General features: G+C 37.1%; 1 protein-coding gene across 6 annotated transcripts in view; it reads right to left on the bottom strand.

Annotated features, from left to right (window-relative positions):
• Positions 1–1,879: 1,879 nt before the first annotated feature.
• Positions 1,880–19,940, bottom strand: part of Adam22 (ADAM metallopeptidase domain 22) — a 195,014-nt gene continuing 176,953 nt past the window's right edge. For 2 of the 6 annotated variants that reach the window (XM_048339964.1, XM_048339960.1), the window contains 5 exons: positions 19,140–19,240; positions 18,732–18,798; positions 16,432–16,542; positions 8,830–8,953; positions 1,880–7,911 (listed from right to left, as the gene is read on the bottom strand). In XM_048339964.1, coding sequence (XP_048195921.1) covers positions 7,891–7,911; positions 8,830–8,953; positions 16,432–16,542; positions 18,732–18,798; positions 19,140–19,240 — 424 coding nt within the window. In that variant the 3' untranslated portion in view covers positions 1,880–7,890. Of the gene's footprint in view, positions 7,912–8,829; positions 8,954–14,166; positions 14,254–16,431; positions 16,543–17,349; positions 18,545–18,731; positions 18,799–19,139; positions 19,241–19,940 lie in introns of those variants that run through there. The other 4 variants (XM_048339959.1, XM_048339961.1, XM_048339962.1 and 1 more) reach the window with 4 other exon arrangements.

Here is a 19,940-nt window from a genome sequence, read left to right as displayed (position 1 = left end):
ATTTTAGAGCACAATGTGTTACATTTGAGTGAACCATTAGTTGTCAATGAAAATAAAAATTTTACTAAACACAGACTCATTTTACTACTGTATTTTCAAACAGTGCTAAAATTGATGCATCCATTTCATATTTTTCAAACCTAACTTAAAATTATGTATTTATGCCAAATAGGTATGCCCAGCTTCTATGTTGTGTTTTAAATGGTAAGTCTGGTTTCATTCCAGATGTATTGTCTGTGTGGCCACAGAGATTTGCTTGGACCTAGGCTGCACAGAGGAGGCGCTAAGAGACCTTAGAGGACCCAGAAACAGAACTCCCACTATCAGCTGCTTGGTTGACACTCTTTAGGATCCTCTGTAGTAATCATAGTTTAATGGAGAAGGTACTTTCCTGGAGAGGTGTAGATGCAAGATAGAAGGCCATATCTAAACTACCTTATTACATGGATAAATCCCAATATGTGCTACAGCCAGCCTGGTTCTGAATTTGCTTTGGGAATGGGCATGTTGGTGCATGCCTGTAAAATCCTAGCACTTGAGGAGTTGAAGGCATGAGGATTGAGATTTGAGGTGAGTCTAGGCTATATTACATAAGAAAAGAAAAAATTTGAATTGGCTTTCAGCTAAGTGCTACAGAACTTTAAACCATATGTTTAGTATCAATTAATTGAGTTATAAGTGTTGATACTTCAGTTCTCCTGGCCTTTCTGTTTTTTTCATTTCTTCCTAAAAGCATGTCCTGGAGCATAGTCCTCAGTATGTTCGTCTAGTTAGAAGGTTCTCTTCCTGCTTGTTGGATTGTATGTAGCCAAAATTCTTGAAAACTGCTTCTTGATCTATTCCTTGTTAAAGCATGTTTAGGGCATGGTGAAGCTTTGAGCTCTCACATGAATACTCCTGTTATTTGTAAGTTCCCCAAACCACTTGGGGTTGTATTTTATTTGGAGATGTGTACTTTAGTTCTTACACTTGAAGTGACTGATGACCTATAACACATTTCACATGCTTTTATAGGATTATGGCTGCCAGAGGCATGGTGCTTTCTGGCAACATTGGCATAGATGTTTACCACAGCAGATTAAAGTTCTCACTCCTGTGGAGACAACTTAAGAGTTTGAATTCCCACATGAAATTCCAGATGGTACCATCAGGCCTAAAGATGGCACAGGAGCCAAACTTTCTGCTGTCTCTGACCAGTTTGCTTCACTCTGCTGAATGCATTACAGTTCCTATAAAAGAATTATATGTTCACTCAAGTGAATTATATGCCTAAAAGACTGTACGAAATGGAGCTATATATTACCACCATAATTTTTAAAAAGCTTATAATAAATGTGCACATCCTTTGTCAATGACTTCCTTCATGAGTCTCAGTGTAACAGTACCTCACATACACTTTTCCTTTATAGACTATGAAGTAAGGAACTAAGGGAATGGCAAATGCCTGTAATGACTGTGGTTAGAATGGCTTCCTCAGATGAAAAGGCCAGGGAAGAACTATTTTTACTCATGAACTTAAACTGAACCCATCTGAGATCAATCAGTGCTGCACAGGTGGGCTTATTAAATAAATACCAGTGCCTGGGCTACAAGAGAGGATCCAAGAGGTAAATAAATCCTTATTAGAACAGAGAAGAACTTAGGCAAAGCAGGTGAATGAGTAGAGGAAACTTCACATCACCTAGCTGAGGAAACAGCCCAAGAAATTGAGCACCCAGGCTTTCCTGGAGTACTGTTGTATTTCACAGGTCCACAGTCATGATTTCATCTGGCACAGATTGGAACAGCAAAGAAACAACTCTTTAATAGTAACCTACAAAGCTTCTGAAAGAGGAAATGGCTAGGAGGACAAAAACAAAAGATTAAAGGGAGTCGTGCCTCAAAATAACATGAATCTTTTATTGAAAGTCACTTTATTGATGTTACAATGAGAGTAACATAGAAAACTGGATCTTATTAGCTTCAGAAGTGAATACTAATAAAGTTGTGCCAGAAATTTGAACCATAAGTTACAGTGACCTTTGAAAACAAAATTTTGTTTACCTACAATGTGAGAACAATTTTACAACTTGAACAGCCATAAAACAAATCACTCTTGCTCAGGAAGCAGTTGCCATATACATATCCATTGATGTTTGCCAAAACCCAATAATATTCAAAGTAGCATAAGAATCTGAAATGCAGAGTAGTAGAATGTTAAAATGGTGTGGATCTATATACACATGATTACCTGGTTACCAAAGTGAAACCATGCGGCTATTAACACTCCTCTGGGGAGCTCCCATCACCTGCAGATGGAAATCACCCTTTGAAGAGGATGGATAAGGGAAACACTAGGGCAGACACATACTGGCTAACATAGAAATTGCTTTGAGGTGGTAGAATCCCTACTTTCTGAAAGTTGTCATTTGGAGGTACTAGTTTAGTGAGACAAATTTTCCAACAAGTTGTTTTTAGAAAAAAAAAAAAAAGGAGTGCATGCTTATTAGTACCTTTTGAACCTTTAGCTAAGCACTGTTCGTGTAAAAAAAAATGATTCCCATACAAAACAAAAGTATTGTATTGATTTTTTTTCCATTAAAAAGACCGTTTGCAGAATCACAGTTTAATTTTTGTGCTGGATTATAAAAGAAAAGTGGGGTTTCTAATCAGGCAGTGATATACGTATATCATTTAGCAGGAACTCTGGTGTTATTACTAAATGTAATAATTCAGCACTTTCTGTATTGTGTTATCTGATAAAACTTAGCACCGCTATATTTAAAGATTTGGGCTATTCGAAGTATGTTAGAGTTTAACCACCAAAAACACAAATCACCATCTGAAACTCCCTAAAGCAAAAGACTAGGCCCTAAAGTGTATCCATATATAAACACACATGCATATGTATACTCATATATGCATATATCTACTTGTACACAAATATACATATGCATATACATAAATATGTGTGTATGTATGAGGAAAACTAACGTTCATAAAACCTAAAGCTACTATGGTTTTGTAAATACATTATCTTAACAAGATTGCTTATTCTCATTATTTGACTTTTTTGTAAACTAAAACAAGAAAACACATTTTTTTCTGGATTTATTCCAACAATATTTATAGGGACACAAAATGACAATGCCCCTCACTAAAGTCCTGCCACTCCTGGAGAATCTTCCCAGCATTGCAGGATCTACAAACAATGAAAAAGGGACAGAACCACTCAACCATGAAGTATTTATAGAGTCAACACAATATAAAAGGCAGAAACAACACTAATTATGCAACATTTTTTTTTTTTTGGTTTTGGCTGTTTGTTTTGATTTTCTGCTTACAAAATGAAGATGCTTCATGTTGGGGACTGACAAAACAATGAAGAAGATGGGAATAGAGTACATGTTTGCTCTGCATCTGCAGGTGTGGTAGGAATATTCTTGGAACTAAAAGTGCCCCCAAAGCATATGGTGAAAGCAGGTGCCAACACTTCCTAGCAGATCCACCTGGGCAGCAGGCTGCTCATAGAGCCAGAACCGTGGGAGACAGAAAATGCTGCCACATCCGTTTTCACAATGGTAGACTGGGTGCCTCAATACAGTATGCAGAGGAACCGTTCATCAAAACCCCTAGTTCTGTGGTGCCAGGTGACAAGGTGCTTGTCCAAAATCAGAGTAGCCTTCTGGCCGAATCGTTTAAAAGTAAATATCTCAGATGAGGGGAAGAAATATTTGAACTCCAAATTAAGCCTCATTTCATAGAAATGTTAGCTTTTTATCAATCGTACCTTATAGAGCAAGAAGATGGCATTCATTTTGACTTTACACTTAAGGAGGAAAATAATTCTAGAAGGCAAAAGCAAAGGGGAAGTAGATAATTTGGAGCATAAAAAGTAGACGATATGCTGCAAGTCAGTGTTTCATGGGAAATCCATGCCAACTCACCAACTAGTAGCATACTATTCACATAATCCTTGGTGGGGCACAAGTGTAGCCTCTAGTGGCATCCCAAGCAGGTTTGTGAGCAGCTATGTCTTTCGCTTTAGTTCTCTTAATTCCAAACTTTCTTCTGCAAAGTACCTAATATCTTTCCTTTGAGCACGATAAGAACTTACTATGCTGAATAACATAAGAAAATAGTTATCATGTTGTGTGTAGGTGAGGTTAGGGTAGAACTACATGACAAAAGGAAATGGAATGGTAAAATAAATAAGTGAACAAACTTAATTTTGAAAGACTCGAAGAAGTGAGCAGAAATACCATACCGTCTCTCTCTCAAAGATGACTCTCAAGAGAACAAAGCTTGCTTACAGGGTAATAAGTAAAGGAGTCACAAGATCTAGTAGTACAGCCAGGATGAAATTATGCAAATAGGCAAGAGGATCAATAGAAAACACTGTAGAATGTCTGCTTGGCATGGAATTCTGAGAGACTTTCTCTAGATTTGCAAAGAATATTAATTTTATCTTCAAAGCAGCTTCCAGTATAAATCTTATCCAACATTCAGAATCCTATGCTGGACTGGCCACATTCACAAACACAATTTTAAAAACCTTACAAAACAAAAGGGAAACAGAAGCTGCAGTGATAGTAAAGCACCAACATCAAACAGAGAAGTATGACATTCTAATCCTACATTTGCTGAACTGTCAATATTTTCTTCAGGGAACATCTTTAAAGAGAGGTTATTCCTAATAGAGGTGCTAAGTTTCTTTACAATTACAGCAACTGCAAATAATAGAGCAATCCACTGTGCTGAGCTGTTTGAAGAAGTCCTCATTACTAATATCCACTAACTGCTTATGAGTTGGGCCATTTTTTAGCTAGCTGAGTTCACTTCCCATGTAAAGAAAGTGGCTGGGTGGAAAGAACAGTTCATCTGGCTATCCCATTCCTTAGGGTCCCCTGATATCCCACAACTTCCCTGGTAACACTTCGTAGAGACAGATATGTTACTCAGTGGAGTTCGTACTGTGCTGATATAGGTAAATGGAACACTTACAACAGAAGAGTTGTCAATCTGAACTCTTCTCTTTCTCCATAACTTAAGAAAAAAGGAAACCTGTGGGGAAAAAGGCATACACTGGAATATAAAAGGCAAATAACTGCTCATCTCTGCTTATTAGTACTCCATAGTGGGCTGGGGAATATGTTTGTTACATGATGTAAACTATGTAGCCCCAAAGATTATTTTCAAAATAGATATGTAAGAAATAATCACTGTGCTTTTATTTGGTGCTCAGGGTCCATTCTATCTACCTCAGTGAATTAAAATCAAATACAGAGGTAATGCTCAAGTATGCCAATCATAAATACACACATAGATACTTCTTCAAACTATTCATCAAGACGAAAATTTGTCAAAGTCCTGAAATAGTCCCAAGAATGTTTAAACATAGGAAAAAGAGTATGTATTCAGAACAGAATATCAAAACTATTATATTTCTCAAATCCTGATCTCTGTAAATTAAATAAAGCCTCTTTTAATTCAGGTCTTATGAAGGTTATTACCAAGGACGTTTATTACAAACTGTACATCACTATGGTGACCTTATATCCCAAAAGGCACATGATAATGATCTTTTGTTTGAACTAATTTCAGGTAAAAATTGGGATGTTAAGGATGGACAGATGGATGCATTGATGGATAGAATAATCAACTAATTAGCTATTTGTGTATTCTTGTGAATTAGTGCTTGTAACTAGGAAGCATATTTACATGAGGCACCTTGCATTCAAATCTATATTCAAATATTCAAATCTATATTCAAATCTTTTATAGTCAAAATAAACCCTATAACACAGCTTTATATACACTATGCCAGAAAACATTCGGTGCACATTTAAAGTGGTCTTTGTCAAAAGTTCCTTCACGTGCGTCATCTTTTCATCTGTCTGCCCCTCTGTACTTGGCTTGAGCTTACACAACAACAGTGGCCAGCATTCACCTAAACTTTAGTCTGATGGATAGTTTCATTGAGGTATCAATAACCACAGCATTTCTTATCATCCTCTTTTTGGTCATAAATTCTGTTTACACTGTATGACATTAGATAGTCAAATTGCCTTTCAAATATTCTCAGAAGAGAGGCCCATTACAGAAGACAGGAATGCAGAGTGGAAAACAGTGCTTTGAACTTCGATGTGGGCTTCTAAGATACATGAAGATGAAGTGCATTTTCCCGTGGACATTACAGGATGAAATCAAATTTAGATGACATTTCTTAAATCCTGTCTGCTGATTTCATTCCTCTCGAGAAAAAAAATACAGGGGAGTTAGAGGAAGGGAGGGTTGAAATCAGAAGTACACATTACAGCAGACCATGTGGTTCATCAAATTCAGACCTCACTAGAGCTGTATTACAACAACTGTTAAGCACGGGTTCTAAAGAAGGGGCTTAAATGCAGATTTCTCTTTTTTTTCTGATTTTTATAGTGTTGACAACACCAGATTATTTTCACTTCCCCGGCTGTTGTGGAACTTCACCATTGTGGCATCCTTATGGCTTTAGATTTTATTGAACCCTTTATGCTCTATTGAGGCTTTCCAGCTCAAATAGAAGAACTATATGCCTCATCTTGCTTCAAAGTCAGTGCTGGAATTCACATCCCAGTGGTGATAAATATCCTTCAATCAACAGTGTGAAAGTTGTTTTTTAAAATAAGCCATCCCTTATGCAGAGAAGGATGGCTGAAAAAAAACCTGTCCAGGAATAAATAAAACTTCTGGCCGCAAAGGATTTGTGTATTGGCAAGATGCAAGCTACCAATTCAAAGGCAGCCTGTGGTATCTGCCTGGCGCATCTGGCTCCATTTCAGCAGGACACACTAGAGAGGATCTAGTGGCCTCCCAGTGAGACTAGTTCATGAACTATACTGAACAGTCACTGTCGCAGGCACTACGTGCTCCTAGGTAAGAGGTGGACACACTGGCTGATTCCTGAGGAACCCATCTGTGGTAGGCTGTCTAGGTCATATGAAAGTTGTATTACACTCCTAAAGCTATGGAGGGGAGATGTGTTGCTGGACATTTCTTTCTCCTAATCAATTGCTCAATAAAATTGCCTCCAGACTGTACACAGTTTATAATGGCTTTCACGTGGTTTAGACATTTATCAGTTATGGAAAGACACATTTACAGCATTGACCACTATATTTACAACACCATTTGCTTATACTCTTTGAAGACCATTGATGGAGGACAATGATGTGACTGTGACTCACTGCTTTCAGGCATTTGGCAAAATACACTTGTGTGTAACAGCTGCTTTTGTTTAAATTTTAAAAGTGTTTACATATGTACAATTGTCCTTGTATGTTGATATAAATATGAAAAGTAAAAAAAATAAAATTAAAATACATGTTTAAAGTTAGCATGGGATATTGGCCTCTCAAAGCTTTAATGTCCTGCAGAAAAATCCTATATGCCTTAGCCCTGCATGCTAGTTTCTATTATGGGATGTTGTTTCCTTAAATATGGAAAGCAATAAACAGAAGGTTCATGCATACAGCATTACTGTTTACAATGAGGATGTGCTTCAGAATGTCAGGTTCCAAATCCATTACTGTCCCTTGGGAAACTTGCTACATTTGGGTCATGTGAGTTAATTTTTATTGACATTTCTACATATATCTGTCATGCCGGTTTTTCCATTAACATACCAGTACCCTTATTGTTCTGTGTTTTTGTGTGACATTTCAGTGTTCTTTTCTTGGTTCAGTTGAATCTTAAGCCAATGACAAAAAGAAAATGGTATCCATGTGTGAGATTTGGCTTTCTCTCCTCTGGGTATTTCAGAGGGTCTTGTGTTGGCTGAAGAGCAGATATATTTGCAGTGATTCTCGGAGGCTGGATTTCTACAAAAGTTGAAGTAAACAGTTTCGATGTGTTGCATGTAAACAGTTGATCTTAAATGGATGTCTCCCATAGCTGCACAATAGAGGAAAGAAAAATTGAACACTGGGAAAACACAAAGAAGCCAGCTTTCGGGGTTATTAAGATAAATGATTTGGTAACTCCCTCCACACACATAAGTATAGATGTACAATCTAGCAAAGTCAATAAATGGATAAAATAAAAGTCAATAAATGGATAAAATAAACGTTTCAACTGTTATCTCTCTTTCTCCTGAAAAATAAAGAGAAAAGAAGCAAAGGGGAGGGGGAGAGACAGGAGAGGGGAGAGGAGGGGAGGAGAATGAAGTGAGAGAAGGAAGGAAGGAAGGAAGGAAGGAAGGAAGGAAGGAAGGAAGGAAGGAAGGAAGGAAGGAGTTTTAAAACACAAAAGCTGTTATTTTCACATACCCTTTATAATATTACTTAAAAGAAATATAATTTTTATATCTCCTTTTTCCTTATTTCCATATCTCGGCTCTATCAAGACATTGAACTGATTTTCCGACACCAGTTCCGATTTCTAAAATGCTATTGAGTTATTAGCTGGTGAAATGCCTAAGCAGAGGTCACAATCCTGGGATGAAATGGAAACTAAGTTACTTTGCTCTGACATTTCCAGGGGCAATAAAAAAACTAGTAAAGTAAAATATATCATCTGTTTTCTCTATTCTAGATCCTAATATATTTAACTGCAGTAAGTAACGAAAGATATAGTAATGATCTATAGTAATGGTGTTAGTATATACCAAATATCTCTAGAATCTACCAATACAAATTAACTGGTAAATGTAAACCTGAACTAAAAAGCCCCAAGAATCTTCTAATTTTCTATTTTAATTTTTCTCATTTTATTATGAACAAAGAAGGAAAAATGATTTTCTTTTAGGATATGAACTCAGAATTAAATGAAAATGTCCAAGCATGTAAACAGACAGAAGAAGCTTCCACATACCCTGGCACTTTGTCGATTCACCTTCTTCTCCTCATCAGGAAGTGGAGGCATTGGGTAAGGGTATTTTCTGCTGGAGGCAATAGATCCAGTTGATGAAGAAGGAGACTTGGCAGGAGATAAAGTCCTGAGATGTTGAGAACATACCAAATAAGTATCACATGATTGCCTAATTTCAGATTCAAATATCTGAAATGTTTGTTCAGAACAAACCTTCTGACTTCTACTTTGATAAGCATCTACTACAAAGCTTTAGTTACTAGGAAGATTGCTCTATCACTCCTAGAACTGCATTGCTAGCTTTAGTGTCCTAGTTCTGTGACTGCAGTAGACTTCGTAATTGCTAGGACAGAGAAAGATACTTTTCAACTAGAAAAATGGTAATAAATTTCCCTATGGAATAGATGAAAAGCTAATATGAATAAGATATAAAATTGTTCTTAAGAACTCATAATGATAAAGTTGATAGTATATTAATAGTCTGCCTTTTACCACTTAATAAAAAGGTTACTAAGCGCAATAATTCTACTTAAGATCTTAAAGTACATTACCATTGCTATATTTATTAGTTGCTACAGACACTAGTTTACAAAAAACTCATGCATTCAGAGGCCAGTGTGTTAGTTGTGAAGGAACAAAGGCAAATACCGAGATTTTAATAATAAATTAGTACACATGCAAGCAGTAAGGAGTGCAGAGTTCCAGCCAAACAAAGTCTGATGAGAACATACAAAAATGGTCTGATTCATCCCTCACTCAGCCTTGCTAGAGACACAATCGTGTTACATTGAGCTGGTTTGGTTCTTTGCGTGCAGAGGAAAGATTAGTGATTATGCTGGACATGTTAGAAAAGCCCAATCCTGCTGCTAATTTGTCTTTAAGAGTGGGGAAAAAATATCCACTCATATATCTATGGGAAAGAAATGTGGCAAGTGTGGTGGCTATCTATTCCCTTTGCAAATGCTACTACTAGACATCAATGACACCTGAATTTTGTAGTGAGCCACATCAGTGAACTGGTTATGCTGTCACAGGTGCTATGACACATGTGCCTATTGCAGTCAGATGTACCTCATCTGCTGTGACTGGTGAAGCCTGGGAATGCAGGTGGTGGAGGAGCAACAAGTGGGGGCAGGTCTCTCTGCCTATGCTGCATTGGGTCCCTTCCTATAATGCCCTTGGCTCTGCTTCTATCACCATTTTCAAACTCGTTTCCATTTCACTGATACTAATTCAAGTTTAAGTTTGAAAATCAAGCTTAAGTTGAAAATTGTGAGTTTGCTCACAATTTTGAGATCCAAGAGCATTCTTAAACTGATTTTAAGACCAAAGTACTTCCATTTGTTTTTAGTATGTAACTCTTAACATTTCTTCTATTTTTGAAACGTGGCTACGACCACTCCTTAGCACAAACTACTAGAACATAGGTGCTGTCAGGCATCTCTCCTGTCAAGATACTCTATTGCTTGGTGGATGGTCACTAGGAAGAGTATTACTAATTCAAAATCTCTAGAGTTCTCTTAAAGTAATATATAAGGATATATTATTTTTGAACTTAGAAATTGTTTTTATTTCAGTAAAACATCTGAAATAGGACTCTGGTTTGAAGGAAATAAAGTCAGTATGAGTAAAATGAGGATACACTTTTGCATTTTGATATCATCAGATATCTTTCTAAATTGAAGGATATAAACCTGGGTTTAGCTTCTTTAGCTTAATCATTATTGTTAAGAAATTGAAGCTCAGGAAATCTAGTCTGATGCACAAATAACAAAGTTTCCTTTATTGTAAGGGGTCATGCCAACCAAGTTCTGTTTTTAATGAGTGTTCACAGCATGGGCTGTTAAATTACATCTTCATAGCTATGCTAGCCTTAAGTTGGCTATCAGTCCAGATGACTGGAATTTTATATACACAAAACCTTCCAATGAGGGGTATGAGAAATCCATTCTTCTCCTCGAGTATTTTTTTGAGGGAAACCCAATAATGAATGAAAACAATTCGCCTTCAGAATCCCAATAAATCGTACCACACTGTTTCTCATGTTAACACATTAGTTAATTCACACTTTAGATCCTGAGGTAAGAAGAGAAGCCAAGCAGAACAGTTTAGTGAGAAAAAGGGGGCAAAAAGATGCTGGTAAAAGGGTAGAGAAGATCAGAGCAGGAGTCAAAATAAGGGAAGATAATAAGGCAGGGTAAATTAGTTGAGATTTGTCACAAATGTCTAAGGAAGACATTTAGTTCCAATCCAGCTTTTGTTTAAAATTGGCCTCTGCTCAGCTCATTCACTTACAAAGCAAAGTGGTCTTTGGATAAATGTTAGCTATTATCATTACTGTATTAAAAACTATAATAACTATAGAGGGAACACAAGAGCACAATCACACAATAAAAGTGTTTGTGCCAAAGAACAGTGGCACATCCTGAGTATATCAGACATTTTTCCTTTTTGTAAGGTCATCTTAATTCTGCCACTCAGGAGAACTAAAACCAGGCTAGTTCCCTGAGAGGGACACAAGTCCACTCATCATTCACGTATGTTCATTGAATTGTACAGAAGACTTATCTAGGTAGATTCAGGTTCTAATTCTTGTCCTGACACTTATTAGCTTTACTTCCTCGAACTCTTTGTGCCTCCTTTTTTTCCATTCAAAGAAAGGGAATAATCTTGTGATGTAAAAGAACAATATCCATTGGGCACTGATTACATGATAGACTGTTAGGAATTTATTTCAGAATAAATGTATTGCCTATAAGATCATGGAAATCAACTCAGAAAGCACTACTAAAGTAAATAACTGATTGGGAAATACTCAGGAGAGCTTGAGAAGGCACTACCACCAACTGAACTGCTCCTAGGACTTTGGAGGTAGTGAGACAATGCTCTTGCCCTGATACTACTGCTTCCTTTGAGCCTGAGCAATGTTGAGGGCAACCGCTGTCACATCTAAACTAGGTAAAGAAGAGCAGCCAAGACACTGATCACTCAAACCTGTAGGCGTGGCTAGGAATGTGGCTTAGCAGTTGAGTGCTTGCCCAGTATGCACTAAGCCCTGGGTTTGATGTCTTAGCACCACATAAACAGAAAAAGCAAGAAGTGGTGCTGTGGCTCAAGAGGTAGAGTGCTAGCCTTGAACAAAAAGAAGCCAGGGAGAGTGTGCAGGCCCTGAGTCCAAGCCCTAGGACTGGCAAAACAACAACAACAAACAAACAAAAAACCCTGTAGGCATTATTCTTAATTGTTTCTTAAGGAAGACTATGTTTCAAAATGCTAAGCTGTTTTATATAGACCCATTTGCTGCATTCACAAATCCTCCATGGTATTTTGATAAGAATGCCACAAATCTAATACCACGTAGGTGACCAAGTTGATTTGGGCAGGCAAGGTCATCCTAACGACCTGGCAGCATATGAAGCATATCTGAGCTTATATATAGGGTTAGAAAGCCTAAGTCAAAGGATAGATGCATTCTAGGTCTCTGTGAAGCTTCTCTTAGATGGCAAGTAGATGAAATTCCCTGTCATGTTAGGATCATTGTGATGAAACAATTACTGACCACTGCCACCAAAATTCTGTTTTGATTTTTCAAGACTTACCAGCATAATCTTTATTAGTTTGAAAAATGACAGTTAAATAGCAACTTACGGGAAAAATGTGGACTATCAATAGTCAGAACTGGCATCTCATATTAGAGTAGTTAGATAAACCCTCTAAAGTCGCCCTTGTGACTGTGCAACATGCAATTAGGGGTGCTAAAGCATTTCCCCATCCAAATTGCATTTATAGTCATGCAGCTTCTGGGCAGACCTGGGTGCTAATTTTAAGAAATATGAGCTCTTTTCTAGGAGCCACACGAACTACTCAGCTCACCCAGGGGGAGTGAACCAACTCTTCCAGGGTACCATTTAATTGATCATTAACTGTAAAAAAAATTATGCTAAGTGCATTCAGGAATAAAAGTCCTAACCCATACTGAACCAAAATTATTCTGGTTTTGATTCCATGGCTGGTACAAACTATAATCTGCCCACAAGCCTGAGTAAATAGAAAGAAAAAAATAGGACTGCAGAGGATCCAAAATTCTCAGTAACATTCAAAAATCATCTTACCTGTCTTCCTGACGTTGGCCATCTTGGGAGCTACAGGTGAGGGTGGGATGTTTGAATGTGAGTGTGTGCGTATGAGGTTCCATGTGGGAACTTGTAGGACAAGCAAAGGGCAGGGCAGGAAGGACAGATGGGGTATAAAGCAGGATATATTTTTTGAGCAGGCAGGATTTATGCTTTCCTTGAGGTATATGCAAATGTTATGGATCAAATTAAAATGCAGATAGCTCTAATCATTTTCTCAAACTATATGCAACTAAACTAAATGGTACACTGGAAGAGAAAGTCCACCTTATTTGGGTGCTGAGAGTTAAATATACGCATTTTAATATCTGTTCAAGCTGACCCAACTTGTAGCAAACAATAATATAAAAGCTCATTGTTAAGTTGTGTTCAGAAAAGGTAGAGACTAAGTCTGTCTTTCTTCTTTGTATTAATTATCCACAAAGTAGTTCAATACAAAGTGGACATTTTCTACTGGTTACCACTGACTTTATGCAGAGGGAAAAAACGTAGCTAATAAGAGCTGTTAGAAATTCTAACAGTTAATGTTACACGGGGCTGGAGTGAACTGCATAGTTTCTATCATGTAGACATGTTTTTCTCTTTTGTGAATCAATAACGTGTTCCATTTGAGATAGCAAATGGTTGTACTGAACAAAGAAAAACCTATCTCATTCCACATTCTTGCATGATTAATTATTGTTAATTAATGTCTCAATAATTTTCCAGTTATATCAAATCAATGTTTCAACTGATCGTATAGTTCCACTACATTTCATTTTGTTTCTTTTCATGTTTTCTCTGGAGTTTTCATATGCACTATGCACTCTTCAACAGGAAGTAGGAAAATGCATTATGAAACTGCTAGATTTTAGAAATTAGATTGTTGAGGTTAATAGTGCTTCTTTATTAGTGGAAATTATGTTTCATGCCCATAGAACACTACTACACAGCATAAAATGAAGAGAAAGCTACTAAGAAGCTCAAGATGGTGACAGGGACATGCATTGAACCCGCAACCCTTTCAAATGGCTTCATTTGAAACATTCAGAAAAGAATCAGATTTGCTCAGGAAGCCAAAACAGATCAAAGGCAGCAAATAAACAGGGACCTTTTTCCACCAATAGGAACTTGTATTAGAAGATACAAGATAGAGAGCCAGTCACACTACAGTGTTTGTATGTGCTGGGAGAGTTTGAAAAGGATATAAAATTAATTTATAAAATACCTAAAATATGGTCCTTCAGTGTTTTTATTCACATCTTCTACCCACTTAGCTACATTATAGTCTCTTTTGAACCATGGGTTTAAATACCTGCAGAAAGCAATGGAAGGAACAAAGAAAGCAGAACAAGATAGAAAAATCTGAAAAATACACAGCACAAGCTTAGCAAGGATGTCTTCACCCTCCAAATGCAAGTGACTATGGCAAATAAACCAGGATGGGTGTTGGGTGATTATGAAGCAGTCTGTACAATGGCATGAGAATCATCTCTGCGACATCAAGGCTCAAGGCATTCTCAAATGTATTTGACATTTCTGGGGAAGCCTTTTCCGGTGACTTCCTTCAGTGAATGGAAAACTTTCTTCAATCACAGTGCTGTCAGCCATCCCATTCACCTACCTCCAAAGTAGCTTTTTCCAGGCCACTTCTCATTTGGTGGCTTGGTTTCAAATGATAATGGTGCTTTGTGAAAATATTCAGGAAGCTGCAATTCCCACCTGGCGTTTGAGCATAATATAAACCCGAGGAACAATTTAAAGGAGAAAAGTTCTCTTTTCCACATGGGAAAGCTTTTGCATGCTACTCCCTTACTCTCTGTAACAGATGCAAAGCTGAAATCATCTGAAAATACTCTTCGGGAGGCTCTAGCTCTGTAAGAGCTCAAAGCATTCCACTCTTCTGCGGGTGGGGCCCCAAAACACATTGTGTTCCAAAGAAGCCTCCATGATGGGGATGACATTAGTCATTTAATTACAGCTGCAAAGCTACTTTCTCCCCTTGTGCTCTCCATCAGGAAATGGTTCCATCAGGAAATGGCCCTCAGAAGAAGAGGCCTCCTAAATATCTAATGAATCCGATGAAAAATTCTTCCAGGCAATAATAATGACCTTAGTTAACATTTCCCTGATGGGTCTGGCATAGTCTCTCTTAACGTTGCTGTGCAAAATTTAAAAATAAATAAAATTTGAGGTGCATTTATTGTTTTCTTTCAGGTTTGTTTTTTAAAAAAAAACCTCATGGAGACAAACAAAACAGCATCTTTAAGGTGCCCTTGTAAAATAATAAAGCTTGTTAACAAATTCAACATTGGAAGAATTTGATGTTACTGGATTTTCTCATTTAAAAAGAAACTCCCAGAGTAATGAAGATCCAAAATTTTTATGACTTATTTGGAAAGAAACAGGGGAAATTATAAAATGTGTAATTTATTTTTAAAATTTACTTCTTTCCTCCATATTTAGTCTTGAGAGTTGTTGTTTTTTGTAAAAAGAATTTTTAAGCCTATACTACATTTCCATAGTTGTATTAGAAAATCAGACTATCCCCACCCAACATAGCTTTTTCTCTCATTTTTAGCCACCACCAAGATACTCTACAAAATAACATCATTATTTGCTCCTGAAAGAAGGGTTAACTTTTTAATGCTCATGAGACCATTTTTGCTAAAAGAACATCTCCTGACTCAGGTTTAAATCACATACATTTTACCTGTAGCCACAATCATTGCCAACTTGCAATTTTCATAGAGAGAGCCAATTAAAACTTGCATAAACATTTCCACTGAGCCTTTGAGCAAAAAGAATGAAAGTCAAAAAGCAAGTGCAGCCACTGATGAAGGCTAGTGAATGCTCCAGACTGGGGAACCTGTAGGAAAAGCCCATGCAGCTGTCATCAGGTAAAACATAGCCACACAGCAAACAGTCATCTACAGGCAGCAGGCCACTTCCTGGAGGAGGTATTTGTTCCTTTCACTGGCAATCTTAGAAAATCAAAGGACTAGGGCCATGTCCGTTCCATGAAAACTATAACCACATGGCTTGATTTCTACTTGGCAGACCTCTTCCTTCATTTCAGGGAACATTTCTAATGATCACTTACTTCTCCAAAACCACTCAAGAATACTCTTAAGTGTTTCTTCCTTTGGGGAGGGCGTCTGAAACTATCTTCACAGGGCCTCCTAACATCTCTAGGCCATGGTGGCTGTGGTGATGGGATTTTATCAAATTGTAGTAAACCTGCCTATGTGGGTTGACTTGGCTTATAGCGCAACATGCAAAAAAAAGTGCGTCAGACACAAGAGGAGAGCTCGTTGGTTCTCCAGGATGGAAAGGCAGAGCAAAATTAGCTGGTGCTGGCTGGAACAGAAGCACCTCCCAGCAGACATGGGGGCTCGGTCAAAGATCAAATGACCCTGCTCTCAGCCAAGGGAGGGACTTGAGGGGGGAGATTAAGTGGCAGCCCAGAATGAAGGGGCAGGTGGAGACTGACCTGTGATCCAGACTCCCTGTCTGGGGGCTGTCAGAGCCCCCTGGGCTTATGCCTTGGGATGGGACTGTCTGGGCGAGGGAGTGCCCAGGCTCAGGTGCTTGGGGCTCCCTCCTGTAAAAACACAATATATAATACAAAGTCTAAGCCAAAAAAGATTTTTACACCATGAACAACAGTGAGGAAGATGCAAAAGCTTTGAATGTGAAAACAATATAACAAACAAGGACATTTTTATTTTGTTAATTAGCATAGCATGCATTTGTGGTGCATGTTTTAATTCATGTCCCCATTTTTCATCACCTTTTGAGATGATGGGGCACTAAAGGGAAAGCTGAAATAGCTCTCACTGGAAGAAAATTAAAGACTATGTTTCCTGTGGTCACTCAGCTCCTTTTATAGCAAGAGAAATTATATTATCATATCAGAAGTAAATAAATTGCATAAGTATTGTAAGTATAAGAAAATAGCCAACATAATTCTTGATATGTTGTGTATTTGGAATCTTTATCTTTAATCAGTATATAAATGTATGTAGAGACAGTTTCTATATGAGAAGGTTTATAGTAATAGTGTCCAGTTTTATACTCAAGGCCATTTAATTAATGTAACCAAAATCAGAAGTCTGAAAATTCTGAGGGAATCCTTAATACATTTCTCTCTAAGATTATTCTGTTTAGATGTCATATTAAATATAACAACTTTATCTCATTGTCAAGATGTCTCAAAAGTTATCCATAATATTATAATTTTAATATATGATTTAAGTGTAAATTGTACACAAATTTTTAAGTGATTGGTCTATAAAACACTATATAAATATTCATAAACACCAAATGTTCTTTGGGCTCTAAGCTCATAGTATTAACATACTTTTTGACATTCATTTTTCCATGTAAGTGTTATCAAAGACTTGCTATAGGAAATACTCTTAGAACACTAAATGGTACACAAAAGAAGATCTATAGAACATTTTGTAATTTTATCTGTAATTCTATGAGCAACTGAGATAAGCTAAGGAGCTCTTATCAGGTGACCCCATGCAAAAGAAATCAAATAACATTCCAAGAGTTTATCAGCAATGAACCCTAAGGCATCCAAGCACTTTGGGAATGCATAAGATAAACTCTAACAGATTAGTTATTTATAATGGAGTTCTATGATGCCATTCTGGACCATGCAATGGTCTACTGTTGTAAGGTAAAATATCCTCTAGTAAATGTTGATCAGCCACTTACAAGACAATACCATTCAGGTGGAAGGTCCAAATTTCAGGGCAATGTTATTACTCCTAGACTGAAAAAGGCAGGGCATATGATGGAAAAGCTAACATAAGTTTCTATCAAGCAGTTAACAAATACCTCCTATTCTGATTTTCTTTCTAAGTATTAAGGCATGAAGAAGCAATAGAGATCCAGTAAACAGTAGCTATCACTGCTGTGAAATATAAGTGGAAATTCTTAGATGCCTTGAAAACTATTATAGGTAAAACCAGGTAGCAAGGTCAGTCTGAAAGAATATTTGGGGAGTATTTTATTCCATAACAGTGGATAACACTGAAGGGGTTTATTTTGCTTGTACTTTCTTAAGTGAGGAAAGAAACAAACAAAAAAGGTATGTGGTATTTATTTCATTATAGAAGGCTTTAAATGTAACTTCTGATCCCACATCTACTTTTTTTTAGACTATCATTTAAAATGGATAATGTTGCATTCAATGACAATGATTCCATTAAAGAGCAAGTTTAGGAGAATGCCCCTTTAAATATCCTCACAAGGAGCATTTAAAAGGGAAATCGATTCCATTAGTCTGAGAGAATGCTTAGATTGCAGCCATGAAGATCTCTGAGCAGGTGGTGTGGATCGTGAGCACTGTCACGCTCCAGTAGAGTGAGAATTTTCCCCTGACACTTCCAGGCTGTATGGGTATTGGGGAGAGGAAGGGTGACCCTTTGAAATGGTTGTAACCCAGATGATGAAAAGAAAGGAATGTTATCAAAATTCCCTTCAAAGGGAACCAAGACACCATAATGGCAGGTGACTGGAGAGAAAAGCCTGCAGCAAGGGTGAGACCCCACTGTCAGTGCATATTGGTATGGGCACAGTTGCGCAGATGCCTATGTAAAAGAGAAAAGCCAAGGTTAATTTGTAAAGGGCAAAAAAGTAAATAGAATTAAAAAGACACAACCAAAACCAGAAGCAGGGTTGACCATTCTTTGACTACCTTCTTAATTAATACTGGACACTAATGCACAGGACCTTGAACAAGTGTCATTTTTTTTTCCATTAGAGTTTCAGACTTACTCAGTTGAATTAGATCGAGGTCTAAATCTTTTGCCTCTGATTTTCTTTCTGTTACCTCCCACGTTGCCTGAAAAAGAAGGTTTGTAGCTAAATTTCCATGTTAATCAATGACTATCAGTTAACTTCCGTGTTAAACAATTACTCAGTATTTCAAACAAGTTCTGTGCTCACAGTTTTGTTTTTTTTTGTTGTTGTTGTACTGTTGTTTTGTTGATACCAATCCCATCATTTCCTACCCAAGAAACCAAACCACATTAAATCAAACTGTCATCCTAAACATTCTCTTCTTTGTAGGGAGAAGAGTGAAAAGATATTCTTACAGGAAAGAATACACAATTCTAACACAGAATCCACAAAATACAGAACTCGGAGTATGTAGACAGATAGATTCAGAATGCTGCCCTATACCTTGCCAGGAGTTACTTCGAGGTCTCCCATTTTCACAGATGTCTGAAATATGTTTTGTGTCTGGTATCCTTTCACTCCAGGAATGAGAGAGACCATTTGACCTAAAATTGAAAATAATATATATATGTATTGTTCAAAAATATCATCAAGTGAATGCTTTGGAATCAGTAAGCAAAACTTCTAGGCATTAATGTGCATTAAATAAAATAAACCAAGAAACAAAGTCTGAAATGAAAGAATGAAGAAAACATGAAAGTCCTCATGACAAAGGCAGAATTACACAACATTCAATTTAAGAAAAGTCAAATACAATGGAACCCCATTACAATAGTCTATAAAAGCATTGGGACACAATGCAAGCCAATTTCCACTCCCCAGAACACAGCAACCACATATAGGAAATTCATTGTATTTCAGTGACACAATCCCAGAAGCAGAGTTATAATGGGGTCCCACCATAGATGTTTCTTAATTGTAAAGCAATGGCTTCCATTCAAATACTATGAGAACATGGACTTGTAAGAGATCATTAAGCTTTGTTTAATTGAACCTGGTTAACCTTTATCAAAGTGATAGAAAATTTTTCTTAAATAATTTTTTAGAATTGGCATTTTTCTTATTAGATAAGATCTAAAAAGTATAGTATATGTGAGTTAATTGTCTAACAATCAAACTGAATTTTATGTTTGTCATAGAAATGTCTCTCACAAAGCCCATGTACCATTGAACCCTTCTGCTATTTGTGTTTTACTATCTTTAAATAAATCATTTATGACAACATAATTCACACACCTACCTGTA

Source organism: Perognathus longimembris, chromosome 2 (assembly GCF_023159225.1).
Source record: "Perognathus longimembris pacificus isolate PPM17 chromosome 2, ASM2315922v1, whole genome shotgun sequence".
Lineage (NCBI taxonomy): Eukaryota > Metazoa > Chordata > Mammalia > Rodentia > Heteromyidae > Perognathus > Perognathus longimembris.
The sequence above is the reverse complement of the archived record's forward strand: the minus strand, read 5'-3'. Positions and strand labels throughout refer to the sequence as shown.